The sequence below is a fragment of the Carcharodon carcharias genome, chromosome 3 (genome assembly GCF_017639515.1).
Source record: "Carcharodon carcharias isolate sCarCar2 chromosome 3, sCarCar2.pri, whole genome shotgun sequence".
In the NCBI taxonomy this organism is placed as follows: Eukaryota; Metazoa; Chordata; class Chondrichthyes; order Lamniformes; family Lamnidae; genus Carcharodon; species Carcharodon carcharias.
Genome location: NC_054469.1, coordinates 67,120,248 through 67,133,614, shown reverse-complemented (window position 1 = coordinate 67,133,614; position 13,367 = coordinate 67,120,248). Strand labels below are relative to the sequence as shown.

The following is a 13,367-nucleotide window of genomic DNA, read 5'->3' as shown; positions in this document are numbered from 1 at the left end:
GCTTTGTATCATTAGCAAACTGAGATATGATTTTCAATCTCCTCACTTAAGTCATTAATATAGATTGTGAATAGCTGATCCTCAGCAATGATATTCATGACACTCCACTGGACACAGTCCTATTTATCCCTACTCTCTGCTTCCTGTCTGATGTAGGAAGTTTAGTGTATTGATAAAGGGGGTCTTTAATTATCCTAATAAAAATTGGGAAAATAACAGTGTAAAGACTGGAGGAATTTCCAAATTATATACAAGAGAATTTTCTTGATCAGCATGTTTCCAGCCCAACAAAGAAGGAAGCAGTGCTGGATCTAGTCCTGGGTAATGAGGTGGGCCAAGAAGAGTAGGTTTCAGTGCGAGAGCATTCGGGAAATTGTGATCACTGTAGCATTAAGGTTGGAATAGTTGTTGGAAAGAACAAGGGAAAATTAAGCGTGGAATGACTCAACTAGAAGAGGACTAATACCAATGAATTTATAGGGATTTGTTATGATCTCAAGGGAAACCATTAGCTTCAAGAAAGAAATTAGAATTTCCAGTTATTAATTGAATCACAAGATTTCATATTTTAAACAAAAACTTTCACTGTAAACAATTAAACAAAGCAAATACATAACACCATGGGTGGGATTTTCCAGTCCTCGCATCAGCGAGCATCATTGAGGGCAGGACTGCAAAATTTGGAAAGCGTTAAAAGTCCCGCTGGCATTGGGGCCGGAAATGCCTTCCCTTTATATTTTATAAATGCTTAGATTTTAAACCCAAAAATCTCAACACATCACTTCCCATTTTGTCTTTAATTCCACCCAAGAGTTCCCCTATATGTTATAGCGTCTCGAGGGTTCCTTCATTTCTCTTGGGATCAAACCAAGGTGTGCCATAGCTCCCAGGAATTAACTTTGATTCTCCTTAGTGTCTCAACTATTCTCCAAGGTATGGTATTTTTTGGGATCCTTCCACCTGCATTTGGCCAGGTGTAGAAGCATGATCTCGGAGGCTTCTTAGTCAAACAAAACAAACTTTATTTACACAAGAGCTTCCATGGCTGCTTGCATCCAGCCAGCCCCTCATACAGCTATTTTTCCTAAGAAACCCCTCCCTAGAATTTATTCCCCTGCGCTAGCCTCACATAGGTTGAACAAATCACGTGACCCCTACTCAGTTGAACTGATCTTAAAGTGACAATCATCACACCAAGTGACCTTCCAATTCTCTTTAAGCACCTCATGATTGTGGACTTCCCAGCTCAAACATGGACTTCATTGCTTTCTTATTTAGTGGTCTACAGCCCCTAGTAGAGTTCTCTCTCTACTTGTCTCAAAGCTGCTTCCAGGTTCCAGCTGTAACTGATGGCAACTTTATCTCTCTGCCTGTGTCTGTAAAATCACATAGATAATCCAAAACAAAAGGGTTCCTCCTTGCAACCTACCCCGATGATAACGTGACATACCTGGGATATCCCAGATAGAGATTTCAACTAATTAACTTCAATTCCCAAACTTGCCCTTTGGCTTGAAAAATATGCGGATAGTTTAAAACCTTCCCTCGTTTGCCTGTTGCTTTCAAATCTTTCTTTGATCTGGGCCCTACATGAATAATTTAAACCCCTTATGGAGACAATTGTAGACACCTTGGGCAGAATTTTACACCCCCCGCTTGTCGACACGTAAAATGATGCGCAGTGACATCGGGGAGGAACTCCCGACGTCACTGCGCCCGATTTAAATTTTCAGGAAGGCAGGAGTCCAGCGAATTCAGCTGCATGCCTGCCGACCTGTCAATGGCCAACAGGGTCAATTAAGTAATTAAAGGACCTGCCCATCCAACCTTAAGGTTGGCAGACAGGCCAGGAGCCCTGACGGGAACTAGAAAAAACATGAAACCTCATCCACGGGTGGGATGAAGTTTCATGTAGGCTTTAAAAAATTTTAATAAAGATTTTGTAAAAATTATGGACATGTCCCCATAGGGGACAGGTCAATGAAATTTTATTTTAATATTTTTATCTTTTTTACATGTACAGCCGATCTCCCTGAGGCAGCACTTAGTCTCAGGGAGATGAGTGCGCTCTTTCGTGTGCGAGCGCGAAAGGGCGCTCTCGATTTTGGGATTCCCCCTCCCCAACTGCACAGGGAAACGCATAGAGCTTCTGTGCGGATGTCACACTGGGTGGGCTTTAATTGCCCTACCCACGTAAAATGGTGGCGCGCCTCCAATTGGGGGCACCGATCGGAAGCGCGCCTGTATGTGCCCACCAATCAACATCCCCCTCAACGGGGGGAAAATTCAGCCTCTCATCTCCACCAAGATTTGAAAAGATAGCCCATTCACCGTTTAGAGTTTTTACACTTACAACTCTGACTTTATTAAATAAACACAGGCTACCCTTTGAATTGCAATTATTTTAGATCTTTTATTGGTAATAAATAAAAACTAATGTGTATTTCTTAAAGGCAACTTGTGTTTGACTAACTTGATCCAGTTTTTTGAAAAAATAAAGAAGGTAATAAAGAAGCTTATTGCAGTTGATGTTGTGCAAATGGACTTCCAAAATGCATTTGAAAAAATACCACAAATAGACTTATTAGTAAAATAGAAACCCATGGGATTAAAGGGGCAGTGGCTGCATAAATACAAAATTGGCTGAGGGACAGAAAGGAGTGAGTAGTGGTGAAACAGTTGCTTTTCAGACTGGATGTGTTTTTCGTCATCTTATAAGGTTCAAAGGAAGACAAGAATGCTGGTCTGTTTCATGAGGATGTGAGCATTGGTTCATCATTGTCTGAGAATTATTGATAAAGTACATCCAAGAGGGTCCAGATTTTTTTCATTCTTTCATGGGATGTAGGCGCTGCTGGCAAGACCAACATTTGTTGCACATCCCCAATTGCCTTCGAACTGAGTGGCTTGCTTGCTAGACCATATTGCTGCCGGTCTGGATCAGATAAGGAAGGCAGGTTTCTTTCCCTAAAGGGTATTAGAGAACCAGATGGTTGTTTTACAATAATCAATGATAATTTCCTGGTCACCATTACTGAGACTAGGGGCAGAAATTTTCAGTTGGCAGGTGGGCGCAAGCCCGACCCGCTCAAGCATGAAATGGACGCGCGTTGATGTCGGCCAAGCCTGCTGGTGTCAACGCGTAGTCGTGCAATAGTTCCTGACCACCCTCGTCCCTGCCCATCAAGGGCAAAATTCTGCCCCAGTTTTCAATTACAGGTTTTTATTAATTAATTTTAAATCCACCAGTTGCCATGGACAGCAGTACAGACTGACTAGAGATGGTGGCACAATTAGGAGGGACTGACCCTGGGAGTCCTCAACACTGATCCCGGACCGCATGAAGTTTCATGGCATCAGATCAAACATGGGTAGGAAAACCTTTTACTGATTACCACCTACTGCCCCCCACACCTCCCTCCCTCCCTCAACTGATGAAATTAGTACTTTTCCATGTTGAACACCAGTTGGAAAAGGCGCTGAGGGTAGCAAGGGCACATAATGTACTTTGGGTGGGGAATCTCAATGTCTTTCATCAAGAATGGCTTGGTAGCACCATTACTGATTGAGCTGGTTGAGTCCTGAAAGACATATCTGACAGACTGGACTTATGACAGGTGGTGAGATAACCAACCCTAGGCAAAAAAACGACTTAATCTCATTCTCATCAATCTACCTGCCACAGATGCATTTGTCATGACAGTATTGAAGGAATAGTCACTGCTCAGTCTTTGTGCAGATGAAGTCCCATCTTCATACTGAGGTCACCCTCCACTGTGTTGTGTTACGGAAGAGGTCAGAGGCTGGATATTCTTCAGTGAGTAACTCACCTCATGATTCTCCAAAGCCTGTCCACTATCTATAAGGCACAAATCAAGAGGATGATGGAATATTCTCCACTTGCCTGCATGCATTCTGCTGCAAAAACACTCAAGACATTTTCCAGAACAAAACAACCCACTTGACTGGCACCCCATCTACAACTCCTTCACTCCTTCCATCACTGGCACACTACTGGCAGCATTTTCCATTTACAAGATGCAGTGTAGAAACTTGCCACAGCTCCTTTGAGAACAGTTTCTAAATGAACTTTACCAACTAGAAGAACGAGGGCATCAGACTCATGGGGACACCTGTAAGTTTCCCTCCAAATCACATATGTTCCTGACTTGGAAATCTACTGCCATTTCTTTTCTGTTCCTGGGTCAAAATTCTTCCTAACACCACTGTGGATGTACCTACACCACATGGACTGCAGCTCAAGGTGGCAGCTCACCACCACCTTCTCAGGGGCAATTAGGGATGAGTAATAAATACTGGATTTGCCAGTGATGCCCAAATCTCATGAATGAAGATAACAAAACATCTTTATTAGTGAGTTCAAAACTGAAACTGGCAAAGAATTTCATTTTATAAATTGCTGTCACTTAATGGCTTTGTGAGTAATAGTTACTCTATGATTTTCAACAACTCATGTGTTCAATAAATTTCTTTGCCACTTATAAAGTTTTACCTGTATAGAAGCAAGATCATTAATCAAAGCAACAAGCAAGTTGAAGAATAATTTTTTCATTTCAAAGTCTTCATTGCTGCTGGAAATTTTAAGGCCATGAACAAGTGGGTTATGACTCTTCACTACAAGAAAAAGGAAACACAAAATTATGAAAGAAACTTGCATTAATTTTACACTTTATTGATCCTCCGTGTTCCAAAGCACTTCACAGATAACACATTACAGTGCAATCATTGCTGCTGTGCAAGTGACTGTAGCAGCTAATTGCACAAAGCAAAACCCCATTAACCAGGTAAGAGATCAGTTATCTGCTTTTTGGTGGGGTTGGTTAAGCAAGGAATGTTGACCACAAGAGCACTTAAGAGGCTGAATATTCTGTAGCAAGTGACTCACCTCTTGGCTCCTCAAAGCCTTTTTCATCACCTACAAGGCAAAGGTCAGGAGCGTGATACAATACTTTCCACTTGCCTGGATGGGTGCAGCAACAACACTCATGAAGTTCAAAACCATCAAGGACAAAGTAGCCCACTTGATTAGCACCCCATTCACTAATGTAAATGTTCACTCCCTCCACCACAGGTACAACATGCTGCAGTGTGTACCATCTACAAGTTGCGCTACAGCAACTTACCAAGGCTTCTTCAACAGCACATTCCAAACCTGTAACTTCTACCACCTCAGAGGACATGTTCAGCAGGAACATGTATGCACCACAAACTGCAAGTTCCTCTCCAAGCTACGCACCACCTTGACTTGGAAATATATCACCGTTACTTTCATTGTTGCTGGCTCAAAATCCTGGAGTTCTTTACCTGACAACACAGTGAGTGTATCTTCCCTCTCTGGACTGCAGCAGTTTCAAGAACTACCTTCAGAAGGGTGATTCCTGATACGCAATAAGTACTGGCTTTGGAAGTGACCCCCCCACATGCCATGAATTAATAAAATTAACAGCGAACAACTCTTTACTTATCACTGAGAAGTGCCATGGAATTGAATTTTGGGCTTTCCATACTGAGTACAAGAACAAAAAATATGATAAATTTGTATATGGTAATTATGAAGAATTTTTTGAGAGGGTCAAAGAACAAAGAAAAGTACAGCACAGGAACAGGCCCTTTGGCCCTCCAAGCCTGCGCCGATCATATTGCCCGTCAACTAAAACATTTTGTACTTCCGGGGTCCGTATCCCTCTATTCCCATCCTATTCATGTATTTGTCAAGCTGCCTCTTAAACACCACTATCGTACCTGCTTCCACCACCTCCTCTGGCAGCGAATTCCAGACACTCACTACCCTCTGCGTAAAAAACTTGCCCGCACATCTCCTCTATAGTTTTCTCCTCTCACTTTAAATCTATGTCCCCTAGTAATTGACTCTTCCACCCTGGGAAAAAGCTTCTGACTATCTACTCTGTCCATGCCACTCATAATTTTGTAAACTTGTATCAAGTCGCCCCTCAATCTCCGTCGCTCTAGTGAGAACAATCCGAGTTTCTCCAACCTCTCCTCATAGCTCATAACCTCCAGACCAGGCAGCATCCTGGTAAACCTCCTCTGCACCCTCTCCAACACCTCCATATCCTTCTGGTAATGTAACGACCAGAATTGCATGCAATAGGGTCATTAGGAAAAAATATTTTCTCTGGTTGGAGAAAAGGCGATGAGGGGTTATCGATGTAAAATTGTTACTTGGCAAGCAGGGACACTGTTTCGGAATGCTGAATCACCCCTGATGATTAAAGACAATGTATGTAAATTTTTAATGCCCAGTGGTTCCCATATGAAATTAACTTATTTTTAACAGACTAAATATTTTGATGACTTGCTCAATTGCTGCTCAACAAGCACCATTTGCTACAGACTGACAACTTTTCCTTGGGAGGATTTTTCTTCACACATTGCCCACCCCAAGTAGGTCAGGTGGTTCACCTTGAAAATCTGCACAAAAGAGCATAGCTGAACCAGATGAATTTCTGGGTTTAGCTCATTTCCTTGGGTAAATATTACCTATGGTGCCCCCAACTTTGACACAGAGATGGGGATGGAGGGGCAGATGTTGTTGTATAAAAATTCCTGTTGGTTCAGAATCTGCATCCTGTCAGAAACCACAACTAGATGGCTTCTAGTACAAATGCAAGTGCTTGAAATCCAAAATAAAAACAGAAAATGATTGAAATACTTTGCAAGTCAGGCAGCATCTGCGGAGTGAGAAAAAACATTGAGCTGAAACATTGGGCAGACTTTTAACTACCAATGGGAGGGGGGGGAGGGGTGGGTGGAGGGGTTAGTTAAAGACCCCAAAAGTAGTGTCTAATCAGGAACCCAACATGATCCCACCCATGTCCAGGTTGAACCTGAGTGGGGAACCTCTGAGCAGATATCGGGTAAGTCATTAAAACATGCAGAGGCAACTAACTCTGGATTTTACCCAGCTTTCTGGTTTTAACAGTCAGTGCATTAATTTATTGAATTGTGTAGAGTCTGCCAGGGTCAACAAAGTAAGAGTACAGCAGGGAGTGCTATTTCAGTAAAACTGACAAGCTGGGAAGCCTTCATACAGTGAAAATGAATAGCTGAAACCATCCCTAGGTGAGAGACTGCAGCTCAGAGCACTCCTGAATTTGTGTTCCTACTGATGACTTCTTGGAAGCCAGTTCATCTGTTTTGAACATCACTCACCTTGATCTGCACTTCCCTCCTATCAGCTTTCACCGTGGAATGGGAGCAGCTTATGTAGCTCTAATTTGCATCTTTGATGAGAACAAGAGGCCATAAGACCATAAGATATAGCAGCAGAAATTAGGCCATTCGGCCCATCGAGTCTGCTCCGCCATTCAATCATGGCTAATAAGTTTCTCAACCCCATTCTCCCGCCTTGTCCCTGTAACCTTTGATCCCCTTACCAATCAAGAACCTATCTTAGTGCCATCCCCTACCATACCAATACTGATTGGAGGCCTATTGACAACTACCACTAATGTTTTCCACTTCTTGTTGCTTCTTAGCTCTACCCAGATTGATTCTACATCTAGATTTTCTGAGTCATTATCCTTTCTCACTATTGCATTGATTTCATCCTTAACTAACAACGCCATCCCACCTCCTTTTCCTTTTTGCCTGTCCTTCCTAAATATCGAATACCCTTGGATATTCAGTTCCCAGTCTTGGTCACCCTGCAGCCACAGCTCCATAATCACAATCATATCGTACCCATTCACATCTATTTGTGCTAATTTGTCTACCTTACTGCGAATGGTCCGTGCATTCAGATGCAGTGCCTTTAGATTTTCTTTTTCACGTTTTTTTTGTATTATGGCCCTATTTGCCGCTGCCCTCTTTTGCTCTGCCTTCTACTTTTGCTTTCTACTTTTCGGTCCTTCATTTCTATCTTTGTTTCCCTCTCTTGTATCTCCCAGCTCAGGTTCCCAATTCCCCTCCCAAAGGTTTAAACCTCCCCAAAGTATTAGCAAATACTCCTGCAAGGATATTCGTCCTGCTGCTATTGGGGTGCAACCCGTCCAGCTTGTGCAGGTCCCATCTTTCCCAAAATCAGTCCCAATGCCTCAGGAGTCTAAAGCTCTCTCTCCTACACCATTTCTCCAGCCATGCATTCATCTGGTCTATTCTTCTATTCCTGATTTCGCTAGCATGTGGCACTGGGAGTAAGCCTGAGATTACTATCTTGGAGGTCCTGCTTTTTAATTTATTTTTTAGCTCCCTATATTCTGCTTGCAGGGCCTCATCCCTCTTTTAACCTATGTCGTTGGTTCTGATATGGACCATGACCTCTGGTTGTTCACCCTCCCTCTTCAGAATGTCCTGAGCCGCTCAATGACATCCTTGACCTTGGCAGCAGAGAAGCAACATACCATCCTGGTGTCATGTCTGGACAGAATTATTCAAAATATAGCAACAATTGGTTACAAGGTGTTCAGGAAAGAAAGAGAAGGAAAGAAAAGAAAAGAAAGAAATGAGGAATGGTAGCAGTATTGATTAAGGAGAATACTAAAGTGCTGGAGAAAGAGGACATCCTAGAGGGCTCAAAGTCAGAATCTAATTGGTTAGACCTAAGAAACAACAGAGGTACCATGTGTATGCTATAGGCAACCAAATGGTGAGAAGGATACAGAGCACATAAATTGCAAGGAAATTACAAGGAGATGCAAAAACTATAGACAATTTATAATAGGTGACTTGAATTATCCTAATTAGACTTGGATATTATGGTATAAAGGGCAGAGAGGGGCAGAAGTTTCTGGAACATGCTCAGGAGAAGTTTCTTCCTCAGTTATGTTCTCAGTCCAATATGGAAGGGGGAGTTGCTAGATCTGGTTCTGGAGAATAAGGTGGGTCAAGTGAATCAATTGTCAGTAGAGGGACATTTAGGAGATGGTGATCACAGTAGTATGAGGGATAGGTTAGCTATGGAAAAGGATAAGGAGCAATTTAGAGTAAAATTAATTGCTTGGGGAGCGCCAATTTCAGTGTGCTGAGAACAGATCTGGCCCAGATTGGCAAAAATTAACTGGCAAAACAATGTAACAGATCAACGGGCTACCTTGAAGGAGGAGATGGTTGGAGTACATTCCCATGAGGGGGAAGCATAGAACAAACAAAGAAAGAATTCTCTGAATGATGAAAGAGATACCAGAAAAAGGGTGAATATAAAAAGTGAGAAAAGAAATAAGCTTAGTAAAGGGAAAGAATGGGAAGAGATTGGCAGCTAACAAAAGGGAATCCAAAAGTCTTAATTTGATAAAGTGCTAGAAAGTTCATAAGTCTCCATGATGTGATCAGATTCATCTAAAGATACCAAGGAAAACAAAAGGTGGAAACGCAGAGTTATTGGCCATAATCTTCCAGTCCTCCTTAGATGCAGGTATGGTAGCTGAGCACTGGAGAGCTGCAAATGTTACATCCTTGTCCAAAAAACTCCTCTGCTCTCACATCCCATGGTCTTATGATATAAAAGTTGGAAGTATTGTGAACTGTGAAGAGGATAATGACAGACTTCAAGTGGACATCATGACCCTTCAACAGAACTCCTAGGACTCGAAACATCAACTCTTTTCTTCTCCGCCGATGCTGCCAGACATGTTGAGTTTTTCCAGGTAATTCTGTTTTTGTTTTGGATTTCCAGCATCTGCAGTTTTTTGTTTTTATCTCAAGTGGACATAGGCTGGTGGAATTGGCAAGATGTGGCAGTTAAGTTCAATGCACGGAAGTGTGATACATTTTGATAGGAAGCATGAGGATGGGAAATATGAAAGGACACAATTCTAAAGATGTTGCAGGACCAGGGGGATTTGGGGGTATATGCACACAGATCATTGAAGCAGACTCGGCAGGTTGAGACAATGGTTAATAAGACATACAAGATTCTGGGCTTTATAAAAAGAGGCACTGAGTACAAAAGCAAGTTAAGTTATGGTGAGCCTTCATAAAACATTGATTCGGCCTCAACTGGAGCATTATGTCCAATTCCGGGCATCACACTTTAGGAAGGATAGAAGGCGTGCAGAAAAAAATTTAGGAGAATGGTTCTGGGTATGAGGGACTTCAGTTACATGGACAGATTGGCAAAGCTGAGGCTATTCTCTTCAGGTGGAGAAGGTCAAGAGCAGACTTGATAGAGGTATTCAAAATGATGAGCGGTCTCAGCAGAGCAGATAGAGAAACTGCTTCCATTGGCACAAGGGTCAAGAACCAGAGGACACTGATTCAAGTCGAATGGTAAAAGACCAATTGCAACATGAGGTAAAACTACGCAGAGAGCACTGTCAGAGAGTCTGATGGAGACAGCGTCGATCAAAAGGGAATTGGATAAATATCTGAAGAGAAAAAAATTGCAAGGCCACAGGGAAAAGTCATGGGACTGGGAATAATTAAGTTGTTCTTGCAGAGAACTGACGGACACATAATGGGTCGAATGGCCTCCTTCTGTGTTGTAACCATTCAATTATAAAAATATGAAGTCTTTTGAGCTTACACTCACAATAGTTCCGCTACTGTTGTTTTGTTAAGATTGAAGTCACTCTTTTACCCATGGAACAAATAAAAACTTATTACAGCAATAAAGCCTGTTTAATATTTTGAGACCAGTTTATTCACAGAAAAGGGTCTAGCATAAATATTGGCAAGGAAAAGTTAACAGGCAATTCTTATACTCTCAATACATTATACAGAAATATGCAGTCCAGTAATGCTGCCTAAGAACCTGCCCAGCATATTATGATCCTTGACCAAGCCCCCAAGTTTTTAGGAAGATTCAGTTCAGAGCCAATAACATTTCATTTAAAATAGACAAAGTTTGAGATTCAAGACACTTACTAAGAGAATAAAGCCACAAGATTCTATGGTTTTGAACAAACAAAAATAAGCTTTACAAGGTCAGAAAGATGAAAAAATTTACAATACCTATACTCTAACATTCAGGGTTAATGAGGTACATGTGGATTAACAAACAAACTGTGATTGAACACACTGCACTGCACACTAAATGGCAAAGGTGACCAAGAGAGTCCATGGGATTTCTCAACAACCCACCCTGACATCAGTAACACAGAGTCAACCAATCTCACTGAAACTCACACTCTAGGGATTCCAATCTTAACCTTCGAAGGTCTGACCTTGGAATTCTCTCCACAAGTTGCTCCAACTCGGATGGCTTCAACAATAGCCCACCTTGCAGGGTTTCAATTCCTGTCTCCCAAGGTTCTGTTCCCTGGGATTCCTGAGTAAGCACTCAAGCACCAACTCACAAACACAACTTCAGATCATTGGCCGCAGCAAGCAGAACACGACTGCTCCAGAGGGATACCTTTGCCCCAACGGCCCGCAACATGGAGTCATCAACTTTCTGTTGCCTTCTTGGATCTTCAGGGTTTCCCCTGAGCCTTCTTCAATTATCAGGGCTTCCCTAAACCCTCTTCACTTAACATCTGCTAACCACAGCCCTCTTCCTACTTTTTAACCTAACCGGGATCTCTTCTTGTCCCTGTCCAGGACTCTTCTTTTGGGACCTCTCCTTGTTCCCTGCCTGAGGCACTTTTTAATGGAATTCCCGATCACCTGACAGGATTTTCCCACCGTCTTCCATCTCTGTGCAGGCACGTCAGGTCCGTTCTTGCCCAATAAATTTAAAGATGCAGATCTGCACATGTGCAGCCTACTCCTGGTTTGCGCATGCGCAAAAACTCTGAGGCCTATTGGGACTTGGAGTTCCTAACTTCTTGACCAGGGATGAGGTCAAGTCGAGCTTTCATAACAAGCAACTGTGCACAAGGCTCATCAAGGGACCTGAAGTGTTGCTATTTCCAGGCACTTATAATTGTTGTTTTCAGTGAGGAACAAGATGCAATTGGGCAAGTAAACAGTTGTTCCTGGATGAAAGAGGAGCAGCATCAGCTTCCTTCTCCTCAGCCACATGTTGCTCCACCAGACAAAGGGATGGACGGAGAGAACCAGTTGCTAGGAGGCAAGTACCCCCAACTCAGGCAGATGATCAGTTCTTTTGACATGTGAACACCAGTGCCTCAGGAGGCTCAGGTTTTCATGGCAGATCACTGCTGTTATCTGCAGCCTCCTGGAGCAAGACCTCCTCTACAGTATACTAGGTGGGCAGGCATTGACAATAGTTAACACATTGCCTATTACTGGAGAAGCCCCCACCTCTGCCACCCAGTTCTCCGCCTCTCCCTGTGGGTCTTAACTCTCATCTCCTGCAAAAAAGAGAAAGCAAATTTGTGCGTGTGAGAAATTGAATATGTGGAGAGGAGGGAAGGATGGCATTTGTGGAGAGTGACTATGAGGTATGAGTGTGAGATAGTACGAAGGTGAGGGTGAGCCTGAGTGTTGGCTGCTCTGATGTGAGGAGGTGCCTGGAGAGAGAGGAATGAGTGGAGCTGCAAAGTGTGTTGGTTTGAAGGGAAGTCAGAGTGTGGGACTGGCACCTGAAAATGTTATACCACTCACATTTCGTGGCCTCCTGAGGTCCTTGAACCTCTTGAGGCACTGTTTCTAGATTCGCAGGTCACACTCGTGCTGCTCAGTTCCTCAGCCACTTCTATCACAGCCTTCGCAAACATCCCATAATTTCAGTCCCTTGGGTAAAGAGATCAGTTAAAATAAATGCGGGCTCATTAGAGACAGAGACAGGTGAAATTATAATAGCGGATAAGGAAATGGCAGAGGCATTAGGAAGACACAAAAATCATTCTGGAAATAATGGGGAACCAAGGGTCTAGCGAGAATAAGGAACTTGAAGCAATCATACAAGTAAAGAAATAGTACTGGAAAAATTAATGGGACCAGGTGACAATATATCCTTCCAATCTGACAACTTGAATCCTACAGTTTTGAAAGAGGCAGATGCAGAGATAGTGGATGCATTTGTCTTGATCTTCCAGAATTACTGAGATTCCACAAACGTTTGCCATTTAAGAAAGGAAGAAGAGAGAAATCTGGGAACCATAGGCCAGTTAGTCTAACAACAGTAGTAGAATCCTAGAATTTATTAAGGAACAGGGTACTCAGAAAATCATAATATGAGTCGAGACAGATTTATGAAAGGAGGATTGTGTTTAACTGACCTGTTGGGGTATTTTGTGGATGTAACTAGTAAGATGGATGAGGGGGGACCCTAGAGAGTGTGCAATGAAAATTCATTAGATTGGTTCCTGGGATGAGGGGATTGTCCTTTGAGGAGAGATTGACTTGGCTAGGCCTGTAAACCCCAGGGCAGGATTTTCCGGTCAGCGAGTGGAGGGGCAGGGCCCGCTCACCGACACATAATATTATGCAGGATGATGTCGGGCGGAATTCCCAACATCACCGCGCCCCATTTAAATTTT

At 42.8% G+C, this 13,367-nt stretch overlaps 1 protein-coding gene across 1 annotated transcript in view; it reads right to left on the bottom strand.

Annotated features, from left to right (window-relative positions):
* Positions 1–13,367, bottom strand: part of LOC121276004 (cilia- and flagella-associated protein 69-like) — a 153,223-nt gene that overhangs the window by 79,466 nt on the left and 60,390 nt on the right. Inside the window, exon 11 of the mRNA XM_041183949.1 lies at positions 4,514–4,635. Within this exon, the coding sequence (XP_041039883.1) occupies positions 4,514–4,635 (122 nt within the window). The remainder of the gene's footprint in view (positions 1–4,513; positions 4,636–13,367) is intronic.